Source organism: Pteropus vampyrus, unplaced genomic scaffold (assembly GCF_000151845.1).
Source record: "Pteropus vampyrus isolate Shadow unplaced genomic scaffold, Pvam_2.0 Scaffold139, whole genome shotgun sequence".
Classification (NCBI taxonomy): Eukaryota; Metazoa; Chordata; class Mammalia; order Chiroptera; family Pteropodidae; genus Pteropus; species Pteropus vampyrus.
The window spans coordinates 317149-343375 of NW_011888920.1; the positions used below are offsets into that span (position 1 = coordinate 317149).

Sequence of the window (26227 nt, forward strand, 5' to 3'; positions counted from 1 at the left end):
CAATACTTATTGATCTAATTTACCAGCTGACCATTTGAAACCTACCGTTCTTTGAGGGAATCTTTCATAATTTTTCTTATGTCTTACTTTTGGTAGTAGAAGTTGACTTTTTGCTTTTCTGGGCAACCTAGAATTCTGGTCCCTATTAAAAGATAGAACTGGAATATCAGAGATTGAGAGCAAGATAGATTGATAAAGACTTTAGGACGAAGGGTAACAGGTAATTGTCATTTAGTATCTTCATTAAGATATCTAACCAGTTCTTAAAAGGTCTTTTCTGATCCTTGAGAACTATCCATCTTCAGCATTTTACTTGAATGATCATTTTGTGTGATTGGTTCTTTTATAGAAATTAATGGAATGTCAGTACTCCTTCTATTTGTCAATAGTTATATTCTATATTTCTTTGGATATGATGATAAAAAGAATTTCTAATAGATATTTGATGCTTTATGACTTTCATGTTTTTACTTAAGGGAACTTTTGACACCTCAGCAACATTATGACTGGGGTTTGAGAGCTTTGAAGACAGTTCTGAGAGGAAGTGGAAATCTTCTTAGACAGCTGAAGAAAACTGGCATTAAACAGAAAGGTATAATTCATTAGTCTCAATATAATCTTATTTTTGAAAATAAGCTTTTATTTAGAATAATTTTAGATTTATAAAAAGTTCTAAATAAAGCAGAGAGGGTTTCTGAATACCCTGCCCCCAATTTCTCCTATTGTTAACATTTTACATGAGTATGGCACATTTATCATAGCTAACAAAGCAATATTGATACATTATTTTTAACTAAAGTTCTTTATTTGATTTTCCCTAGATTTTATCTACTGTCCTATTGTAATTTTTAAAAGTGCATTAAATATTAAATAGCTATGATTTATAGAGGCATAGTCTAGTCCACTTGTTCTCAATCTTTAATGTATATTATAATCACCTAGTGGCTTGTTAAAATGTAGACTGTTCGACTCCACCCTCAGCGTTCCTGATTTAGTAGGTCTAAAGTACAGCTTGAGAATTTGTCTAGTCTTAAAATAAGAACAGAAACCTTAGAAACACATGGGGATTTTTCTCTTTCAAACAGATAGTGTACCAAACAAATAACCCTTAAAAAAACTTCAAACTATTAAAAAATACCTTTTAACTTATAATAATTTAAATGTACAGTAAAATCGCAAAGGTGATATTTCTATTGTTTCACCCTTTTTACCATGGCATATTTGTCAAAACAAAGAAACTGACACTAGGACATTGCTATTATTATTATTAATAATATCCTCTTTTATTATTATTAATATCCTCTTTCTGTTCCAAGATTGAATCTATATTCAATCTATATTCAATCTATATCAATTTGATGCCACATTGTATTTATTAGTCCTGTCTCCTTAGTCTCCTCTGCTCTGTGACAGTTTCTCAGTCTGTTTTTGTTTTCATGACATGTGTAGTCTGCCGGTGTACTAGTCAGATATCATGTAGACTCTTAAGCTGTTTTTTTTCTTCCTGATGTTTTTCTTATGATTAGACTGAGTTAAAATATTTGGAAAGAATACCACAGAGGTGGAGTGGCCTTCACATTACATTGTATTAGTGGGTACATAATAACCACACGATATCACTTGTGATGTTCACCTTCATCACTTATCTTAGTGTTTGTCAGATTTCTCCACTATAAAGTTATTTTCCTCTTTTCCTACACTATTCTTTGGAAGCTAATTACTAAATCTTGCTTCTCTTCAAAGTGGGGAGGCAAGGGTCTTATTTGAAATTCTTTTGTAATGATTTTTCTCTTGTCCCCCACTTATATAATTTTAAATCATTTAGTTAGCACTATAGATGCATGTATATTTTATTATACTTTACCACCCTTTTTTCCCATTTACTTAAAATAAATGATTCCCTTCACCCATGGATCTATGCCTTCATGAAAGGCTGAATATTCAGCCTCTTCAGGTTGCTATTAAAAACTAAGTTAAAACACTATGAAAATAAGGCAGCATAGAAAAAAAAACTATATGAAATTACCTATTTAGACTCTAAATGATCAAAGTGTACATCTTAACAAAGGGTAGCTACTTTAGCTATATTATTAATTAGGTAGGCATATGCCAGGGAGATACAGTTATTTGGTGAAGTAATAAAATTACTGTTTTTCAGTTGTCTACCTTTGACGATTTTCAAGAAATATTTAAACCATACCTGTAGTGAATAAAGATGTCTTATTTATGAATTCAGTGCTTGAAATAAACTCTGGCACAGGCAAGCCTCCTTATATGTATTTAAACATAGAAATATTAGGCAATTGTAGAAAAATACCAGACTAAAAATAGTTTCCTGCCTTTATGTATACGTCTTATCAACCAGCAGCTAATACCCATGAAAAATAAGAATCTGGTAATCATATTAGTATTTATATTTGGTTTAAGAATGGATTTACGAATCAGTTTTGAGCAAGGCAGATCAAAGATTTTTGCTTTGTTTGTTAGTTTTAGGATAGAAAATATCTGGGATGCAATATTGGTATATTTGGAAAGAGACCTGAATCTGGAATTAGTTGCTCTGGGTTTAAATCCCAGCTATATAATACTTACTGCTGTGTAATTTTAGGTAAGTCATTAAACCTTTAGAGATTTAATGTTCTCAGATGTAAAATTAGAATAATAGTTATACTTTCTTACTTTATACAGTTATTATAAAGATGCCATCAAAATGGTAAAGTACTATGCAAATATAAATGATAATCATTTTTATTATTAATTAAAATTTGAGGGTACCTGGGATTCAAATTCTGTGAAAAAGAACTCAAACTCTACTTAGTGATACTTATTTTTCAGCAGTCAAAAAGATGGTAAGGTCAGCTTGCCAATTCACGTGATAACATGTCTTAAATGTTATTAAATTCTAGTGCTTCATTTAATTACTAATAATATATATCAAGTCAGTTAAACACTATTCTTATAGTCACTAAATTTATAACTGATAATTTTAAAATGAAATTTTTTCTCTAGTTAATGAAAGTCATATTGTGGTACAAGCATTGAGGCTTAATACAATGTCAAAGTTTACATTTGTGGATTGTACTCGGTTTGATGCACTGATTAAAGATGTGTTTCCTGGAATTGACTTTAAAGAAGTAGAATATGATGAACTGAGTGCTGCATTAAAACAAGTCTTTGAGGAGGCCAATTATGAAATCATACCCAATCACGTAACTGTCTAGAATACTTTATAATATAGTGATCTTTCTTCTAGTTAATCCGTTATTAACTATCCTTTATCTTTACTTCATCTATCTTCATCTTCACGAATCTCAGGGAAGCATCATGATCTCAAGTCCAGATTAGTGCCCTGGCTATGTGCTTTATTCTTCTTGTTACATATAGTTGTTCAGTGTTTAATGTATATTTGATTGATATTGAGTCTCCTTCACCAGATAGTAGTCTCCATGAAAGGTGGGATCCATGTTTATTTTTGCTCGCCATTTTATTCCTAGTGCTTAGGGATCCTGAAATGTATATATATTTAATAATTGATTATACATAATTTTTCACTTGGACAATTTCTTAGGAGTTCTTTTTAGTAGGTCTTTTTATGTAGCACAAATACATGTTCGATATGAACACTTTTCTCAGGTTTTTTTGTTTTTGAGGGAGATGATATAAATGAATGAATGAACATGTAAAAAATGAATATATTTGAATGAGTAAGGAAAATAATGAACATGTATCAATTAACTTGGAAAAAATACTTGATTCTTTTAAAGAAATCTTAGATTTAAAGATCACATTGTAAATATGTTCAGATTTATTTTGGTATATTCATTTATTTAAGGTTTTATCTTCCACTTAAGAAATCAAAGGCTTAATTTATATGTTTGGCATAGAATAACTGTTATAGAATGAGAGCAGAACTGCTTATGATTATACACTAAATAATATACAAACATGTTTCTTTTCTACTAGATCAAGAAAGCTTTGGAACTGTATGAACAATTACGCCAGAGAATGGGAGTTGTTATTGTTGGTCCAAGTGGTGCTGGAAAATCAACTCTTTGGAGAATGTTAAGGGCAGCGCTTTGTAAAATTGGCCAAATAGTAAAACAATATACCATGAATCCCAAAGCTATGCCTAGACATCAATTATTAGGCCATATTGACATGGATACAAGAGAATGGTCTGATGGTGTTTTGACAAATAGTGCTCGCCAAGTAGTTCGAGAACCCCAAGGTTGGTTTTTGTTGTGTAATTCATTGCTTTACTGAATTTGAAAGGATGGTAGATTTTGTCTATAATGTTATTCTTATTAAGTCTTATACATGACCATAAACTACTTTATAATGTTCAATGTTTAATTGTATATTTGATTGATATTAAATCTCCCTCATCAGATAGTACTGTAGTCTCCATGAAAGGTGAGATCCATGTTTATGTTGATATTTTACTTTGGAAGGGGCCCAGGACATGCTATCATATTGATCTATACTCCGTAGCAACTTGTATTATAATAGAAACTCAGAGTAATCTGAGTGAGTTGAAATTTACAACTGGATTAATTTACTGAATAAATATAAAATCTTTGATTGCTGAGTTGATATCATAATGCCTCATAAATAAGCAAGGTGGCAAATTTTTATTTAGGATTAAAATTGATGTGTGTGTGAACACTTTTAACTCATCAATTTGAATACAGTGTTTTGAATAATTTTGAAAATTTAAGTTGTAAATAGTAGATTTACTGGTCAAAATTTTTTGGTTTGGTGTTTGAGTTTTTGGCCAGAATCTGAGAAGACTCCCTACTTTTCGTTAGGTTGTAATTTAATTATAGCTGTTTTTCTATGCCAATGAGTAAAGGTTTAGAACTTTTTAAGACATTGAAAGGGATTTTCAATGTAGTCTTTTCATTTTCAATATAGTCAGTAGCATTAGACTAAGTATAACTTGAAACCACTCTCATTTTAGGAAGGATGGATAAAAAAGTTTTGTCTTGTGTAAAGATTTGTATATACAACTTGTTCACTACTTCTCTTTGAAGTCACCTTTTTAAATGTCAAAGAAATTTGACAATGGTGAATTTTTTTTCTCATGCAAGGCAATGAAAATTGTGTCTTCTATATTTTCTAAAAGAGATAATATATACCAAGTATTCATACATTCTTATGATAGAAGACAAAGATCTGAAGAATATTTTACAAGGTTATGGGAAGAGAAATATCTAAGTCTTGCACATCTTGTTTTCTTTTAATGAAATTTCAATTCTGTATGTTCATAGATAAATAAAGCATTATCACATGGTATATAACTGAGTCTTTGGTCAGCCGAGCTAGGATTGCCCATGGGTTCTTCACAACATTTGTAGTACAAATTCACATGAAAAATCTCAAGTTGTTCAATTTTTTGTTCTTTAGTTTTTGTAATATAAAATAATACTTATGGAAATCATTTAAAACTAAGAGATAATTATTTTATACCTTATTTTTATTTTACCTCTACTTTTATGGTTTGAAAATAGATGTCAGCTCATGGATAATCTGTGATGGTGATATTGACCCAGAATGGATAGAATCTCTGAATTCTGTTCTTGATGATAATCGACTACTCACTATGCCCAGTGGAGAAAGGATCCAGTTTGGTCCAAATGTTAACTTTGTATTTGAAACTCATGATTTAAGTTGTGCCTCCCCAGCCACAATATCTAGAATGGGAATGATCTTTCTTAGGTAAACCGTAAGAACATTTGCATATATTGTATTAGAATATTCTTCAATTATTATTTTGGCTTTAGAGCTAAATGAAATGTGTCGTATAAATAAATAATTTGTTATCTTCAGTTTTGATTAACTTTCTTTTGTTTGTTAGGTTTTAATTCATTCAGAGAATTCCTGTTTCACCGCAGTTGAATTATTTTAGCAGTTTAGTGATCACAATTATTAAATAATTATTTTTGTTTTCTCCTTTTTTTATTACTTTTATTTAAACATTATGATTGAGTTCAGAAAAGTGAACATATTACTTATGTGCTAGAGGCTAATAATTTAAAGCTAAGTAGCAATATTTTAATTGTAGAATCCTAGATTCATAGAATTTTAGGACCAATCTAAGTTTAAATAATGGTCCTATGGTCCAGCCTTTTATTTTGCAAGTTTGAAACGCCTTTATTTAATATTTTATTTCTTCAGGGTATTTGGAAGAGATTTAAAGAGCAAAAATTAATAATAAACTAATTTTAGGTATCTTGTACAATAGTCACATATCAGAACTTGGGCATTTGAGCCAATTTTATTTCCCAAAATGAGTAATTAGAAAGTTTTCTTTTACTTTTTGAATTTATATATTTGAGTTTTTTGAATTTGATATTAGTCTATATATAGCGCTCTACTTATTTAGGGCCATTTAAAGCCATTTTAGGTGGTGTATGACACACGATAGTGTTATTAAATTAGTTGAAATTTAGTTTCCAAAATTATTTAATTTCTTATTTCTTTGATAGTATTAGAGAAATCATTTATATTAAACTTGTCATGAATTCCAATCACTATTTTGAGGTATTAATTATTAAAAACATAACGGGTTTATAGCTTTTGTAGCAGCATCTCACACAACTTATCTTATTTATTTCATGCATTCTTTTAATCTTGTGAGAAAAATAGGATAAAAGGAAAGATTATAATTAAATTTTTAAATATTTATTGAATGCCTATTATGTGTATGGCATTAAGTTAGGCATTTTAGGAGAGACAGCAAGAAAAGAGTAAAACTAGCACTTAATAGAGGACTTGTCTTAATGGAGCATACCTTCAAGTAGAGAGTTAAAATAAATATAATAACAATTATAATATAAGATAGAATATAAATAAAATAAGAGATAAGTAGAATGCCATGGATATTTAACAGAAAAAAGACCATATGTTCTTGTAGAGGTATGAAAATTGTTGGTGAACCAGAAATTGTTCGTGAGAGGCATGATGATTATATATGATGTCATATAAAATACAAATACATATTAACATTTTTAGTTGCTGTTTGATTAGCTTATACCTTGGTTTTAGGTTTTATTCATTTTTTCAGCAGATATTCCTTTAGCATTTGCTCTGCTGTAGGCAAAATGAGGACTTTTTAATAGTGAAAGAGAATGCTATTAATTATTCTAGGTCAACTGGTATAAACCATGATTGTCTTGGGCAAACCAATACACACAGATTCCATGAGCATTGAAGAAATACCGTTGATAACAAAGTCTTTATTGGGAAGAGCTTGGAGTCTTTTGTTTGTTTGTTTTAAGCCAATCTAATGTAATTTAAATATTCACCTTTGATCTTTCCATTTTTCTTTTTCTTATTAGACTGGATAGAAATGTGAGAGGACAAATTCAAAGACTCTGTATTTAATAGAGTTGCTATAAAACAATGTTAGAAGAGAAAAAAATGACAAAATTGTGAGCCCTTGTCAATTCTAAAATTATTAATCTATGAATTGTTTTTACTATACTTTTTTGTAATTATGTAAGATGATTTTAAATAAGATGTCAATATTACATTTAATATCAGTCATTGGAGGTTAATTACATAATTAAGTGCTTTGCTAAAAGAATTATATTTTACTGTAGCAAAAGTTTTTACAGTGCCATGGGAATTTAGATAGTTGGCTTTTTTGGGATAGAGAAAAAGGAAAAATATTTTTGAATATCTGTATTAAAATGTAATGCATCTTGAACTCTAATGTGCATTTGAATCACCCAGGGATTTTGTTTAAGTGAAGGTTTTGCTTTAGTAGTTCTGGGATGAGATTTAGGATTCTTCATTTCTAATAAGCACATCACACTTTGAGTAGGAAGCTTTTTGGCTAACCTGTAGATATGTAATTCATCTTTATATTTATAATAATATAGATGAAATTTATTTGCTTTATTTTACAGACAATGATACTTTTAGGTATGTATGTACATATTTATATACCTATATACACATATGTGTAACACATACATACACACACAGGAGTAATTAAAGTCAGCTCTTGTATACTAGCAAGATATATGTGTAGAATAATGTTTATTGGAGCAGAAATTTATTTTGAAAGTAAATTGATAATTTCTTCTTAATTTCTTACATGTTATCTGTTTCAGTGATGAGGAGACGGATCTTAATTCTTTGATAAAATCTTGGTTAAGGAATCAGCCTCCTAAATATAGGAATAACCTTGAAAATTGGATTGGAAATTATTTTGAAAAAGCTTTACACTGGGTTCTAAAGCAGGTAAATTAACCATAATATTTCATAATTAATCATTTAGGTGAGAAGTATAATGATTAAGAGTGTTACTTACATATGGCTGCCTTTACTCGATCTCTGCCAGAATATGGGGGTGGAGTAAGAGATAGATGTCTTCATTGCTGTTTCTCTATATCTCTTGTTAGTCTTAAAATTTTAAAACACTTGAATTCTCCCATTCACGATATCTTGCACTGCTTACCTAAAAATCTTAAATATTGGAATGTCTTTCTAATTTTAATAGCAAAACCATCTCGTCACATTTTACTGTGTCAATACATACATATATATATATATATATGTGTGTATATATCATGTTAAAAAAGAATGTCAAATTACTATTAAAGTAGAAAAAGGATGGTGAGTTATTTTTAATTTTATTAAAACATTTATTTATTTTACAGAAATTTATTGAATAATATGTCAAGCATAACATTAGATGAGACTGAGAGGTGAACATTAACAGGGCAGTCTCTTTTCTTGAGAAGGGTTTTCTTTTAGAGGAAAATGACATAAAACGGTAATCACCATATAACAGGATGAAGAGAACAATTCTTCTAGGAAAGTTTTAAAAAGGAAATCACACTTAATTTTGAATTTGAAGCATGAATAGAAGTTTAACATACAAAGAAGACATTAGGGGACTTTCAGATATTCTACATGATTTTTTCACCTTTCTGGTTTTTCTTTTATGTCATTGCTTTTATGAAAAATGTAAATATATAAAGGTAGAGGAAATAAAGAACAGTGAGTTTTTTCTTTTTTTTTTTAAGTATCTAATCGTTAATCTGAACTTAATTTGGAGGTCAATACTTTGGAATTGAACAAGACATACAGAGAAAAGGAGATCTCACTTTAGTTTTATCAACCTTTTTCTTTTCTTTGTAAAGATGAAAGATGAAGGAATAGGGATTTGTGGGAAATCATGCAAATGAGACAGGTTTCTCTGGTGGCCTCAGGGAAAGAACCACTTCGACTAGCCCTTAGTCTGACTGAGCTGTCTCTTCCTTTGTGCTTCTTTGACACCATACATTGTCTTAAAATTATACTATAATTGCTTACATTCAACTATGAGCACCTCAAGGGCAAGCACCAAGTCTGTCTTACACCTTCTTGTATCCCCACAACCAAGTATGGTAATAATAACAGAGTAGTGAATGAATGAGAGTACATGTGCTCAGTTAAATACCTGATGCCTATGTTGTAGCACCTTTTTAGTAGATATGTTGCTATTTCATTAATATAAAGCATACAGAGCCTAACAAGGCTCACCAATGCAAATACCTCGAGACCACCTGCTTGCATGCTGTTAATGTTAGAATGAGAATATATTGATATATAGGGGTTTGTGACTGTAGAAATGATGACATGGTAAGATTATTAAGCCGTAGAGTGGATACCAAAGATTCAGTTAGAAAATAAACTGATTTTTTTTTTTTTGAGGTCTGGTCCCTGTTATTGTTTGAAAGTTGTTTTGTGTGTTGAGAGTTCCTTCTTTCTTATTCTGTACTTTGTTTAAATTCTGAGATATACCGTAATGGATGTTCTGATCAAATACTGATTTTATTTATAACTAGAGCTTTGCATTATTGTGTTAATTTAGCAAATTAGACAAATCTAGAAGAAAATATGTGGGCTTTTGTTATTTTGCCTTTAAAGCCTAGAATTCTTAGCATGGCCTGCGCAGTTGGATTTCTACCAATCTTTCTTTTTCCTGCTCTGCCTCCCATTTCTCCATTCTTATAAAAATATGTATTATACAGGCAGAGTGGTTTTTTAAAAAATGCAAATTGGATAATTTTACACTCTTACTTAAACACTTTAAAGTCAGTGAAAATAAAATTTGCAGCCCTTACCATGGCCTGTATAATTCTGCATACGCTGGCCCTTGCCTACCTCTCTGACTTAAATCACTCTTTCTTTGCTTACTCAGGCATAAGCTTTTAATTCCATAACTACAACACTGGTTTACCTATGCATATGTTGTATTCTTTGTGTGGCCAGTTAGATTTTATTTTTCAGGTGTTAGTAGTTTCAATGTCACCTTTTTCAAAGAGGCTTTGAGCCCTCAATCTGAGTTCCTCTCTCAAAACATTGTGTTCTGCTGCTCTATAGCTCTTCTTACAACTTGTTAATCATCTCCTCTAGTAGATTTGAGTTCCATGAAAACAAGTACTCTATTTATATCACCTTTTTTTTTTTTTGGAATACCTAGCACCACATGTGGATTCTAATGCATAATTGGTTCTCAGTAAATCGTTTTAGATTAATGAGAACCCTGCCCCCACCTAACTCCCCGGCAGTTTCACAGGGGCCCCAGAGGACCACAGATCAAAATAATCTATACTACTTCAGTCCAAAAATTTTATTTTAAAATTCTGCAAATTTCTGCACAGAGAGAAAGGTCCAAATGGTTTTTCATTTAAGCCTGTTTTTACTAGACTTTCTTGTCCAGTGCCATCACTCTAGCCCTTGCCTCTAGCTTCTTTTTTAACAGCAAGAAGAAATGAGGAGCTACCCTTTTTAGACAGTTGCTCCTTGATTTACCTTTTTTTTTATATTCTTCAGGTTTATGAAGTAAACAAACCATGTGTCTATTTGAGGACTCAACTCCTTACAGCTAGAAATATACAATTGTGTTTTTATGATTACTTTGATTTTCAAAGTTTGTATATGTAAATTAAATGAAATCTAAACTTTCTACAACTTGAATAGAGTGATAAATTTAAACACGAGCTTCAGAAAAGATATGCAAATGTCAATCTGTATGGTTCTAAGTTAACTAATTAATATTTACCTTTTTTCTGTACCATGAATTTTAATCAACAGAATGACTATGTGGTAGAAACAAGTTTGGTTGGAACTGTGATGAATGGTTTGTCACATCTACATGGATGCAAAGATCATGACCAATTTATTATTAATCTCATAAGGGGACTTGGTGGAAATTTGAACATGAAATCACGTCTGGAATTCACCAAAGAGGTAAATTCATATTTAAAGCCTATATTCTGTCAACATTTTTCTGTGATTTTCGTTGACTCTTCACTGCCAAAATACAATGACCTGTATTTGTAAGGTATAGAGCTTTTTAATTTGGAGATTATGCATTCAGTAGAACAATAATGCATTTATATGTATATTATATGCATATATATAGATATACTTATTTTTATCCTTTGAACTAGTTTGTGATATTTAATAATCTTATTAAAATTTTATAAAATTATACTTTAATAAGTTAAACTTGGAACATATCTTTTTTATTAGACCTACTTTTAACCTACTTAGCTATGTGAATATAATTATTTCATTCATTTTTAACCTTAGAATAATATATTTTTAAATTGTTGTTTTAACCAGAACAGTTTTAGCAATTAGGGTTTCTAGGATGGATTAATTAGTATAAATCTTCTCTTAAATAAATGTTGGATATAGTTCACCCAAGTTGCTTATAAAATTACATTCTACATATTAAGGAATTTCTTCCTATTGGTCTCTGTTGAAACAATTGAACATGTTTTCCTTTAAGTTGGCTCCAAGATTGTGTTTCTGCATTTTTATCATTTTGTTTTTTCTTTGATACCATCATTTATTGCTTTCTCTAGTCTTTTACCCATCCATGGTTATTCCATTGCTTCTGTTGCCAGATAATTCTCATTGTTACCACTCAATGCCATATATATATGCTGCTTATAAGCAAACATTCTCTTGCCAAAGTTCAAAATAAAAATGTTGAAGAGTAACACTAGAGGCTAACTCTCTGCTTTATAGCTGTGCAAAAAACAGTTTTCAGAGTTAGAAAAAAGAATAACAGGTTGAGAACAGTGGTGGCAACACTAGAATGAGCAGTATCAGCATATGGTGGAAACAAAGGGTCTAGGATTTTTTCATAATGTAATTTGTAATTTATTGTTCAGAAGAACTCAATTAAAAGTTGAATATATTTGTACCTTGGTGTATATGTAAACTGGAAACATATATTTGCTTGACTGATTATTTGGAGAATAATATTTAGATTAAAATGTTACTTTAATCACAAGGGATAGCTAGTAGTTTTAGTGTATGTTGACTTTGGGACATTTACTATATAGAATTAAAATTTCACATACTCTACTTGAAGTATGTGAAAACTTATCACAACGTTTTCTTCTTAAGGTTTTTAATTGGGCACGAGAATCTCCTCCAGACTCTCACAAACCAATGGACACCTACTATGAGTCAAGTAAAGGAAGATTAGCATCTTATGTACTGAAGAAGCCAGAAAACTTGACTGCCAATGATTTTAGTAATGGCCAAACTCTTCCAGTCATTCAGACTCCGGACATGCAACGAGGTCTAGATTATTTCAAACCTTGGTTAAGTTCTGACACTCAACAGCCATTTATTCTTGTAGGACCAGAAGGATGTGGCAAAGGGTAAGAGCAGAATAATTTATGTTCTTTGATCAAGGAACATAAATTGTGAGTTTATGTTCCTCTCCTCTTTTAAATGATTTAACAGTTTTTGTTAAATGATTTAACATTTCTTTTGATTGAACTAGCACTTACATTTTCATGGAGGACTCTTTTTATTGTAAAAAAAGATTATGTCCTTTTTTTCTGAGAGGTTATGTGTTTTCTAATGGAAAGAGAGCAATCTGAAAAGATACTTATAAAAAGAATCTGTGCATACATTCACAACAATAAATGAATACTTTAGATATACTCATATATTGCTATTTGCTGTATTTATAAAAAAATGAATCTTGATGTTAGCTTTCTATTTAAAAATATCTTTTAATCAGTATAATTCAGCTTTTTTAGTGCCTACTGGGTATCATTTCTGGAAATAAAGGAGACATGGAATATCAGTTTCACATTTCTAGTAGTAATTAGAAAAATTGTATAAAATCATAGTGATCTTTTTTTAACTTGGAGAACTTTGTATCCTAAAATCTTTCCTTCAATTGTGGGGAAACAGGGGGTATTTTTAAGATATATTTTATCAAACTTAGTTATTTCTATGAACTTTATTTTTGCTGAAAGAGTGCCAAGATTGCCTTAAACATGAATTTATTTTTTCTAGTTTAAAAATTAGTTACCTTGATAGTTATGAAAACCATATTCATGTTTACCACTTTCCCCTTAAACATTATCATATATAATTTAGATTAAATGTCATCATAATTTAGAGACTAACATATTTATAAAATAGAATTTTTTTATTAAATATAAAAAGTATTTTATTGGTTGCATTTTCAAAGTCAAATGTCATACATCTTTTATAGGATGCTGCTCAGGTATGCCTTTTCTCAGCTCCGGTCCACTCAAATTGCAACAGTTCATTGCAGTGCACAAACTACATCTCGACATCTCCTGCAGAAATTGAGCCAGACTTGCATGGTAATCAGTACTAATACTGGTAGAGTGTATAGACCAAAAGACTGTGAAAGACTTGTTTTATACTTAAAAGATATCAACCTACCAAAGCTTGATAAATGGGGAACCAGTACTTTGGTAGCTTTCCTACAACAGGTGAGTCTTATCACTTGAAGTGTTTGGTAAAATTGGAAACCAATTTAGTTTCATTAACTTTTCTTATAGATAGGAAATCTTCTGCTTTCCTCCTTAGAGCCAGTTTTGCATGCATCTTGTAAATTAAACTCTTGAAGCATCTCAGTCTTGTTCCAGGGCTACTTTCTTTGATCTTCCTCCCTTTAGAAGTTAGTAATAAATCAAGTTGATATTGACAGGAAGAGTAAAAACAATCATTATACCTATCATATATCTTTTATTCATAAAGAAGGAGGAAAGTAGAAGCTGAGGATGATGCTGGAATTGGGGAAGTTTTTACTTTATTTTTTTAGGAATGCATTCTTCTGAGAGCAGTTAGACTTCCTCAGTCATGCCCCTTTTCAGCTGCTTTAGCCCATTAGTCTCCTTCTTTACCTACGTAAATATTAGAAACTATACATTTTCAGTGTGGAAAATTTTATTTCTCAATGTGATTTGCATCACATTAGGAACCCTGATTTTTTAAATTAGAGCTTATTATGCTTATATATCTTCAAATTTAGCTTTAATGTATAACCGCAGAATATAATAAAATATTTATAGAAAAAAAACTGTTTTTCCCTTATACTTTTTCTAATTTCTGTTACCTTTTTTTATTTTTATTTTTTGATGATTGCTGGTGGATTTATACTATCATCTGGATGTTAATGTTTATCAGAGAGAAGCATTTTAAAAATGAGGATAATTCAGCCAACATTAATTGAACATAGAATCTTGAACAGTATTATTTTTCAATGATATAAGAGTTTAAACTATAATCTTAAATTTTTAAGTTAGGTAGAGGATGATGATGTTATGATTAGAAAATCTAAGCATTAAACTTTTACTTTCCATATTTATTTCCAAATAGGTATTGACATATCAAGGATTTTATGATGAAAATTTGGAATGGGTTGGTTTAGAAAATATTCAGATTGTGGCTTCTATGTCAGCTGGAGGAAGAGTGGGAAGACATAAGCTTACTACCAGGTTTACTTCGGTTGTTCGTCTTTGTGCTATAGAGTATGTATCTTAATGTTTAAAATTTTTTTTCTTAATTTGGGGAGACATCTTATATATTTGCATTTTATTAAAGGTATCCATTAATGATATTTCTTTGAAATGTAGAATGTACAGTTACACTTAAGCTCTAATACTATTTTTTTCCTGCTGTTCCCAAACTATAGGCAATAATTTAGGATAATAAAAACTTTAATCAATACTTCTTATATGTGAGCAGTAAAATAGAACTGTTTTGTATTGTCTGTCCTCTAAAATGTCAATATCAGGAATCTGAATGGTAGATTTTAGATTTAAATGCCATATGGATTTCATAAAACAAAAGTACTATCAAATTTTTTGAAGATAACTAAAAAGAGAACAAAGTAGAGTTAGGTTATGTTTGTGGCTGATAGTAGACATCTGTCCATCGCCATGGTCCATAAACGTTACAGGACTTTTGAATTTTATACATATGGCATTGTCTTCTCTGTTATATTTTGCCTTATAAAATCTTATTTTCATGTTTTCATGTTAATTGTAACAATCTATAAACATTCTTTTTTTTTCAGAAATGTTATAGCCACCAATTGAGATTGATGTATTGAGATTCATTTTAGTTTTGGAGAAAGAGTTTAGATGTATTGAGATTCATTTTAGTTTTGGAGAAAGAGTTTGATTTTATTTGTTGTATTAGTTTTACTTTTATAGTTCTGAGGTGGATTACTGCTCTATGTACAGGTTCTACATAATTCAAAATACTTTTTCTTAAGCAAAATTTTCCTTTTTGCCCTTTCTAAAGATCAGTGGGTTTTCAAACAATTATGTTTTTAAGTAATTTCATTGGAATCTTCTATTAGGACCTTCAGTATTTGAAAACAAATAATAGGGATCTAATCTGGTCGAAGTGAGAATAGGCCATCTTGAGCATGGCCTTACCCCCTGGGTAAATCTTGGCGGTATCTAGGTTTCAGAACAGCACAGTTTGAAAACCACTGCTATAACTTAACATTAAAATAATAATTTATAATATTAATTTATTTCAACTTCTTTCTTATATATTTTTATATGCCCTTTTTTAGTTACCCAGAAAGAGAGCAGTTACAGACAATTTATGGAGCATATTTGGAACCAGTTCTACATAAAAATCTGAAGAATCATTCTATTTGGGGTTCTTCATCAAAAATTAATCTCTTAGCAGGATCTATGGTACAAGTGTATGAACAGGTATAAATTAATTTATAGTATATTTAGTTTTCATGTCTATTTGTATCATTCCTAAAGGACTGTCTTTAATCTTGATCTGAGTTGATGCGCAGTCTTTCTTTTTCTGTTTATTAGTCCTTTCCACTAGAGAGTAAGCTCTGCAAAAGCAGATGCTCTTTGTTCTTTATTCACTATTATATTCCTTGGCACAGTTTCAAATAGATACTCAATATCGAGTGACTGAATCTGTGGGTGGATGGTTATTCTTCTCTAAGCTCAAATTCAGTTTATTTAGTATGGAGTTGATCTTCTTTCCAAAATTAGATCTTTCTCCTGACTTCTATCAGTTTCTCTCTTCCAGGCTTCAAACCTGAGAGTAGTAGTCTTTGATGTTTATTTCTTTCCTCTTACCTATGAGGAAGTGTCTAAAGTATCCTTTTGTGGTAAAGTAGGACAATACTTGAAAATAGGCATTAAGAATACCAGAAGATATTGAGTACATTCTCTTTCCTGTGCTAGTCCTAGGGATGCAAAGATGACTGAGTCTCTATTCTTTGGAAGTTCACAGTCTAATGAGGGACCTAGTCATGTAAATAGACTATTAATATGGTATGATAAATATAACAGTATGCGCAAGTTACAGAGAAAACATGGAAGAGGGAGTGAATAACTTTGTTGTGTGTGGTAGTTGTTAAGGGGAGGAGAAATTTGATCTGAATTTTGAAAAATGAATAGAAATTCATGAAGTGGCTGGAGATGAAAGAAGGTCTTCCTAGGTAAAGGGAATAGCATGCGAAAGTTATGAAAGTGTTTATGGAAGATGCTTTCTAAAGTATTGAAGTAGAAGTGGGGAGGGATAATTAGAGAGCATGACATTTTTTACTTTTTTCCTAAATTAATTCAAATATTCCATGATCAAGGCCAGAATAAGAGCAATGGCTCTGTCTATAGAGAGGAAGGTTCTTTACTGGTTATATATTGAGAAATGACACTTTGATATGTTAAAAGTTCAGTGGCTTCTTGAATATATGATAGCTCTGTGGTTCACACCATTAGACAATGGGTCTAACTTAGACCTGTGAGTGCTGTGGAATTGCAACCACCATTTTAATGAAGCTTAATTTCTTTCTTTAGCAGCACTTTTTATCCTTTTATTTTATTTTTCAACATGGACAACCTTTGACAGTTTGTGAAGCCTATGAACAACCCCTCTTAGTGTTTTTAACTGCATAAAATATAATATACAAGATAACTAAAAAAATCAATTACTCTGAAATACAGTTCCACCTACTAGTAGAAATTGGCATTCCCATGAGACTAAGGTGACTGAAAAATTTATAGCATGATTACATATTTACGAAAATAGATCATTTACTATATTTGCTTTTTTAGGTGCGGGCCAAATTTACAGTTGATGATTATAGCCACTATTTCTTTACTCCTTGCATCCTTACCCAATGGGTTCTTGGCTTATTCAGATATGATTTAGAAGGAGGTAAGTTTTGCTTTCATGATTTCAAGTCACTCATCTTTCTTTAGAATGCCACAGTGTGCCTGTATTTATATTTTATAATGTGTTCAAAATAGGTAAATGAGTGTTGTAACTATTTATAGTATTTTAAAAACTGCAAATAAAATACCATTAATATTAAATTGAAATATTAAATTGAAATATTAAAATTATAATATTTTATTATGTTTCTCATCTAAACTACTTATGATTATCATGATTAAAACATGATTTGGGTAAAATGAAGTTATTATTTTTTGTAGCCAAAGCATGTTTAATATGCTTTTTGGATTGATATTTTTATTTAACTACTAGAGATAATAGTGTTTAATGTATGCTTTACTCAAAAAATTTACCAACTCATTAACAAAATGAATTCAACTTTTTTTCTCTTTTCTTTTATTTATCTGATGCCAAAATTATGGTATGTAGATTCTCATTCCCTATTTCTTTCTAATATTATGTTGAAACTGACCATTTTCAAATTACTTGAATTTTATTACAATTAAAGTTTTGCCTTTTTTAGGATCTTCAAACCACCCACTAGATTATGTATTAGAAATTGTGGCATATGAAGCACGGCGCTTATTTCGTGACAAAATTGTTGGTGCAAAAGAACTTCATTTATTTGACAGCATTTTAATATCGGTGTTTCAAGGAGATTGGGGCTCAGATATATTAGACAATATGGCAGGTAATATAATTATAGAGTTTTGATGAAATCTATGTTATGAGAACTTTAAATTACTTCTTGTACTAGTAGCATGATTTCATATGTCTAAACAAATAAAAACTTTGGATAATTTTAATGTTATTTTTACCATAAGGGGCTGCTTTTTTTCTTTTTTTTTGGCTAGATTTCAATAATTATGTTAAAAATAAAATATGATGACAATAATTGTTCTCTTGGACAAAAAGTGGTTTGGGCCAAACTGTTTTATTTTTGCAATTCAACATTGTATTTATTGAAGGATTTTTACTAATAAAGTTTTTGAAATATATATTTATAAACTTAAAGATTATTGTGAAAGTCCATATTTGATTATAATGAACTTTTTCTTGAGAATTATGGCCATTCTCATTTCTGTTACTGCTCATAATGTCATTAGCACAAAACTTCTTACATATTCTTATCATCTTTACCCACTGTTATAATAAGCAAAGCATGACACCATTTAGTCAAGGCAGCTATGGTGCATTTGCAATTATTACTGCTTAATAACAAATTTGCATTTTGAAAACTGCTGTGGATGTAATGCAAGTGATGAGAATCAATGTAGTGAAAGGGCCTTTGATAAAAGAGAACAATATTATGGAAATATTTCCTAATAAAACTGCTTTGAAACTATAAGATGAGTTTCTCTTCTATTAGAGGGTAAAGCTAGACTTCAAAAATATTTCACATAATGCAGTCTATATATTGTATATTTCTAGGTTTCATATTGTTCCCAGGGTCATAAGCCAAAGGGAGTCTGAAAAGATGAAAGAATGTTGAGATTGATAGAAGTAATTTTCTAGGTGGTGCTTGAGTTTTGGAATAAGGAAATGAATTCAAGAAACCTAAGGTGGGATGAAATGCTGAGAGAAGCTTGATAATAGTACAGAGTTGGCTAGATTCTGAGGGAGGGCTTATGTCATTGTGGCCTGTACTTCCATGGCTTAGTGTGAAAAGACTTTGGTTCTTAAATGGTGCCATCTTTCTCATTCTGAAAATTGAGTTAATAGTGTCTCTTCTAGCAAAGAAAGTGGCATATCTTTTGGGAATTAGATAGTATCAGTATCTTATCAGGTAGGTACCTGAATTCTCTAGAGTTTAGTATCTTTCAGAGTCTTCTATGTAGGACTGAATGAATAATATATGCTTTTGTTCCCCCTCAATATTTTACTTTTCAATAAAGGATTGGACTTTTTAAAAAATACAGACTTGATATATGTTAGATGTAGGCAAATAGGATTTTCATATGGTGGAATATTAATTTATTTAAAACATTAATCTTGGAGACTTAAATATTCTTGTACTCAAGAAATGGCAGATACAGATATGAAAGTCCTGGCTTGCAAAGATAGCTATTGCTAGTGTAGTTAGATGGCTTGAAGATTTGTGCTAGCAGATGGTTAAACTGGTAATTACAATAGAGCATGAAGTATTTTACAATTAATATAACATTTCTGGATATTTTTGGGATAAATGCTAGATATGAGGTGTTTAGAAGGGGTAGAGACTAATTCATTTTTGAGAAAGTTACTTTGAAACTTTTAAAAATAAATTTATTTTGAGGTAATTATAGATTCACATACAGTTGTTAAAAATTAATACAGAGAGTACAGCATAGGGAATATAGTCATTAATTGTAATAACTATGTATAGTCCCAGGTGGTTACAAGACTAATTGGGGGGATCACTTTGTAAATTATATAAATGTCTAACCACTATGCTGTACACCTGAAAGTAATATAAAATAATATTGAATGTCAACTGTAAAAAAATAAAAATTAAAAAAATCACACCGAAAAACCCCAAAAGAATTAATACAGGGAGAGCACATGTACCTTTTACTCAGTTTGACACACTTAAGATACAGAACATCTCCACAAGGGTCTTTCATGTTGCCCTTTTGTAGCCACATTCACTCTCCTTTCATCCCCTGGAAACCAGTCTCTTCTGTATTAATTCTGCCATTTCAAGACTCTTGTTTTCATTCAGAATAATCACATGTTTTAGTAGTTTGTTCTTTTTTATTCCTTAGTAGTTATTTGGAGGAACTACCAATTTTTTAACCATTTACTTGTTGAAGGACATCTAGGGCGTTTTCCGTTTTGTGGTTATTAGAAAGACAGATGTGGTAAACATTCATGTACTGGTTTTTGTGTGAACATGTTTATTTCTCTAGGATAAATGCTCAGTAGTGCAATTTCGGGTTATATGGTACTTGTATGACTTTTTTTTTTTTTTTAATTGCCATGCTGTTTTCTACTGGCTATGTCATATTATATTTCTACCAGTGATACATGAGTGATAGAATTGCTCTACATGCTTGCCAGCATTTGGTGTTGTCACCATTTTTTTTTTTATTTTAGCCTTTCTGACAAGTATGTATTGGTGTCATTGTGGTTTTAATATGCATTTTGTTGACAGCTATGTAGTTGAACATCTCTTCATGGGCTCATTTGCCATCTGTACATCCTCTTCAGTGAAATGTCTCTTAATGTTTTTTTACCCATTTTCTAAGTGAGTGGTTTATTTATTTTTTTACTGTTGAGTCTTGAGAGTTATGTATATATTCTAGATACTAGTCCTTTGTCAAATATGTGCTTGCAAATATTTTCTCCCACTCTATAGCTTGTCTTTTCATTCTCTTAATAGGGTCTTTTGCAGATAAAAAAAGGTTTTAATTTTATGAAGTCCAACTTAATAATTTTTATTTTTAAGGATCTTATGGTTTCAAATTTAAGAACTCTGTCTAGTTGTAGATTCTGAAGATTTTTTTTCTACATTTTTTCCTAAAAGTTTCATAGTTTTATATTTTAAGTTTATGATCCAATTTGAGTTAATTTCTGTATAAAGAGTGAGATTTAGGTCAAGGTTAATTTCTTTGCCTATGGATGTCTACTTGTTTCAACACCATTTGTTGAAGAGGACACCTTCTGCCTTGAATTACTTTTGCACCTTCGTCAAAAATTAGTTTCGTTGGACTATTTCTGAGTTCTCTGTTCTGTTCCACTGATGTATGTGTCTGTCTTTCTGCCAATATCACCCTGTCTTGATTACTGTAGCTACATAATAAACCTTGAGATTGGGTAGACTGATTCCTCCTGCTGTATTTTTTTTTCAAAATAGCTTTAGCTATTTCAGTTTCTTTGCTTTTCCATATAAATTTTAAAATCTTGTTTATATGTATAAGCAATATTGCTAAGATTTTCTTAGGAATTGCATTAACTCTGTATATTGGTTTAGGGATAATTGGCATCTTTATTATGTTGGGTCTTCCAATCCATGTACATAATATATTTATTTGTTAAGTAGTCTTTGTTTTTGTTCATCAGTTTTGTGTTGTTTTTAGCATAGAAGTCTTGCGCATATTTCGTTAGATTAACCCGTAAGATTTTAATGTTTTTGAGCAATTGTAGAGACTCAAACCGTGTCTTAAAGGGTAAATATATTAAGTGAATAAGAGGTGATGGGCATTCCAGACAAAGGAAAAAGAATATATAAAGAACCAAAGCTTGTGAAAACTGGAGTATGTAGTGAGATGGAGAGGGAAATAGGTCATTCAGTCAGTAGAGCCAGACTGCAAAGGGCCTTGATTAGAACTATGGTGTTTGGTTGTTTGGCAGTGAGAAGCTATATGTAATATTGGAGCGGTGTGAAACAATCAGGTTTTATTTTTGTGTATGTTACTCTAGTAGCAATGAGGACATGGTTGAGGGGGCAGAGAGTTGTAGCAGGGATACAAGTTAGGAAGCTACTGCGATAGTCCAGGTGAGAAATGATGAGCTGTATAGATAATGAGTTCAGTTTTCTACATGTATTTGAATGTTTGCAGCTTTTTGATTGTCCTTTGGGAATCTACATAAAGTTTATCAGCTCTATGAAAGTAGGAATTATGTTTCTTCACTATTTATATCTAAAAGAAAGTACAATATTTAAATGAAGGCATATGATAAATAAGTGTTTGATGAATACATGCATGAATTATGTCTATTAAACAATTGGAAATATGGAACTAAACTAGAGCTTGGGAGACTTGGCCTAGGGATAAGTAGTGAATGATTTTTTTGGTATATAAATAGTTAATAATTTAATACACAGAATAAGATTAAATAATTCAAAAGGAATATTTAGAATTAAGGAATAACAGTCTAAATTTGATCCCAGAAAAATAAACATATAAGAGATAAGCAGAAAATTGAAAAGAAGGAGTGGTTGTGGGTGATGAATATACAGTTGTATAGATCCAAGGAAAAAAACTTCAATAAGGAGATACACACAGTCATGTTGGGGTAATGACTACAAAAAAGATTTGGATTTGGCGATTAGGACAGTATTGTTGATCCCAAAGAAGAGTTTTACTATAGTGGTTTCCAAAGATAGAAGATAATATAAGAAAGATAATAAAAAGATAATGTAAAGTATGATGGTGAAGGAAAAGAAAGGAACATTAGTAGCTTGGTCTAGGGAAGGTACGGTTGTTGTTGAGCTGGGCATGTGACAAAGATACTTGATTGAACAGTCTCCCAGAGGAATTGGGAGGGGAAAAATTCAGTAGAATGGTTATAGATAAATTTCAGGGAGATTTGTGGGATTTTCGTTTTCTAATTAAATTTTGGTTAATTTTTCTTTCATTTTAGAATTTAAGGCTCTTGATGGTATTAATAAATCTTTGCTTTTTTTTCTCAAGGAGAGTTTTGAAATTACTTTGTCAATTTTATATGTTATTTTTAATCTATAAATTTTATATGGTGAATCTAGATAAAAGGAAGGAAAATGAGACAGAGTAGAAGGGGGATAAGTAGGGGAAAGTTAGAAGGAAACCACTTTGAAAGAAAAGTGGGATGCAAAGATAAAATAGGGATTTCATCAATTTTCAGGTAGAATTTGATATAGCAATTTAAATCTTTGTATCTTAACTGACCTTATTAATCTTTAAAGTAATTTATCTTTGCCTTTCTGGGGATGATTTTATACGGACTAACAAAAATAATTTAGTGAGCGGTGTTTTTACTGATGTTTCCACTGCAAGTAACACATAAAACAAAATATCTTTTACTTCTACAGACAGTTTCTATGTTACATGGGGAGCCCGACATGATTCAGCAACAAGGACAGCCCCAGGACAACCGTTGCCTCCACATGGAAAACCACTTGGAAAACTAAATTCTGCAGATCTCAAGGATGTTATTAAAAAGGTATAATATGAGTCATAAATTTGAATTGGGGTTAGGTTATGATTATAATCAATTTTAAAAATACTTATTGCAAGCTTTTTGAAGACATGGAGTAAAAGAATATGGACTAGACAAAGCTGCATCTTACTTTTTGGAATTTAGTTCATTGTGTGAGATCTAACTACATGTACATGTACTTACATAGATACATGTACAATTGCTAAGATATATGTTGCGAGAAAGTATCTGTTTTTGGGAATATCAGTGAGACCTAATATTAATTGGGAAATCATCCTAGAGCAGTACCTAAAAAAAGTAAGCATCAGAATCTCTTCCAGAACCAGAAACTATGCAGATTCCTAGATCCCATTCCAGGGAAACCTGATTCAATAAGTGGGGCCCAAAGAATCTGAATTTCTAACTGGCTCCCAGATGATGTTGTTGCTGCTAGTTCAATGAAACTTTGACAGCACTGTCTTAGAGCGATTTTATTTTTTTAAGTTTAATCACAATAAAGAAGAGACAGTATTATATACGATTGCTTTAGAAATTAATATTTATATTGGAAGTTAATGTGGATTTTATATCAAGAAAAATTTTTCATGCTCTAGTAAATTGTTTGATTTACCTGGAATGGGTATTGCAGTTTGGGAATGCTGAAAGTTGTTACGTATGTGAAGTCTAGTTGTCTTCTCCCTCTTCCATCTCTCTATCACATAGTTTCTGGCATGGTGTACTACCTGTGTGTGGGCTTTTCATTCATTCCCAAGCAGTGCATAAGAACCTGAGTTAACAAAATATTTTTTAGGCACTAGTTTTCTAGAGTTTTGGCATTGTTTATGTTCTGTGCATATTGGCTTGATTTGTAACAAAGGGTAAAATTTGAGCTTTTGACGTTTTTATAATTAGCCCACTATCTCACACTGCTTTTTACTAGTTGTAGTAATGGTGTCTAAAAATAACTGGTTATTGTGGACCCTTGAACTTCTTTGACTTTGTATAAGTTTTTCCTTAAAAAGTGTCATAAAGCTTGATTACTCGATAAGTAAAATGTAGAGTGTGAGATGACGTAGTCACTTAACCACTTTTCTAGAGTATATCAAAGTTATTATCTTAATCTAGATAATTAACATTTTTATTGTGTAATTGGGGCTTATAGTAATTAAAAATATTCTTTGTGATTTTTTAAAAGGGTCTTATTCATTATGGACGCGATAACCAGAATTTAGATATCTTACTTTTCCAAGAAGTCCTGGAGTATGTGTCCAGGATAGATAGAGTGCTGAGTTTTCCCGGAGGTTCCCTTCTATTAGCAGGACGCAGTGGCGTAGGTCGTCGGACCATCACTTCTTTAGTCACTCATATGCATGGAGCAGTGCTGTTTTCTCCAAAAATTTCTAGAGGATATGAGCTGAAGCAGTTCAAAAATGATCTCAAACATGTGAGTTACAATCTTCTGCTTTCTTTTGGTTTTATTATTTTAAAAGCCTTTAAAGACCTTGAAGTCTGATATACAACATATTCTTATTTTAATTTTGATGATTACTTTCCCCATGATTATTAGAAAATCATTTTTTTTTTATGTACAGATAGGAAAAAGATTGCTATTATGATTTCTAATACTCCGGTATTCCAGAATGGAATATTAGATGGACATGAAAGAAATAAAGGAAAGAATTATCTTATATAGGACATATGTAGGTATATAAAAAAAATGATCTAGCTTTTTTTTAACTGCCCTAATTGTAAAATAATTAAAATTTACCACAAATAGTATTTGTTCATAGACTGGATTAGCTTTCTAAACTACAGAGTGAACATTTGATTTTTAATTTTGATTACTCCAATAGAAATAAATAAGTAGCATGACTTAGTTTACATATAGAATGAAAGTTTTTTAACTGTGCCAAAAGTATTTACTAGGTACCAAAATATATTTTCTTATTGTGCAGGTGCTGCATCTTGCAGGTATTGAAGCACAACAGGTAGTTTTACTTCTTGAGGATTACCAGTTTGTACATCCCACATTTTTGGAGATGATCAATAGCCTTTTGTCATCAGGCAAGTGAATGGTTTCTTTTCAAAGAAAATAAAAGTACTAGTGTAAAAATTATTTACAATAAATTACCTTGTATAAAATGATGTTTTAGAGAACTTATGGCATAGCTTTTTCTAAGGTGACATGGGCTTAAACATGCTCAGATTAGAATTAATAAATTTTATTTTAATAAACCAAAAAATTGAAGAATTCTATAAAAATCATTATAATGTTGAATATTGATGACTATACTGAAACATTGGTTATCTTACTCACTTTTGGTGGGACTGTTATTTGTTATAAATCTTTGGGAAGGTTATCAACCAGAACTTATTTTAAAAAGGTATCATGTCCTTTAATATAGCAATTTATTATCTGTAGAAATTTTATCTACAGAAATAAAAGAACCAGTATGTAAGAAAACATGTAATATAACTTGCAATAAACATTTTGATTGAACCTCACTGTTTATCACTAGTGGAACAGTAGAATAATTATGCTTTGGCATTAATATGGACATGTGAATTGCAGATATATTCCAGATACAGGAGATCTCATATATCTCAAATCATGGTGTACTTCTGTTGTCTCTGGAGCCACTTGACTTTTTGTTGGTTTCCTGAGGCTACCTGCTATTTCTCATATTTCTTTCTTTTCTAAAGAATTTATGACATTTATTAGAATCTCTTTATAATGAATAATAACTCTTAGTAGAATTGGTATGTGATAGCTTAATTGTAAACTTGTGCCAAGAGTATTTTGTTATTTAAGTACAAAATAAACCTTGTT

At 30.8% G+C, this 26227-nt stretch overlaps 1 protein-coding gene across 1 annotated transcript in view; it reads left to right on the forward strand.

Annotated features, from left to right (window-relative positions):
- The window catches only part of DYNC2H1 (dynein cytoplasmic 2 heavy chain 1), a 274915-nt gene that overhangs the window by 53257 nt on the left and 195431 nt on the right, over nt 1–26227 (forward strand). The window contains exons 33-47 of the mRNA XM_023535396.1: nt 466–592; nt 3010–3209; nt 3964–4228; nt 5511–5718; nt 8121–8250; nt 11095–11250; nt 12424–12683; nt 13535–13781; nt 14671–14822; nt 15881–16025; nt 17397–17499; nt 18041–18208; nt 23291–23421; nt 24593–24841; nt 25353–25461. Coding sequence (XP_023391164.1) covers nt 466–592; nt 3010–3209; nt 3964–4228; nt 5511–5718; nt 8121–8250; nt 11095–11250; nt 12424–12683; nt 13535–13781; nt 14671–14822; nt 15881–16025; nt 17397–17499; nt 18041–18208; nt 23291–23421; nt 24593–24841; nt 25353–25461 — 2650 coding nt within the window. The remainder of the gene's footprint in view (nt 1–465; nt 593–3009; nt 3210–3963; nt 4229–5510; nt 5719–8120; nt 8251–11094; nt 11251–12423; nt 12684–13534; nt 13782–14670; nt 14823–15880; nt 16026–17396; nt 17500–18040; nt 18209–23290; nt 23422–24592; nt 24842–25352; nt 25462–26227) is intronic.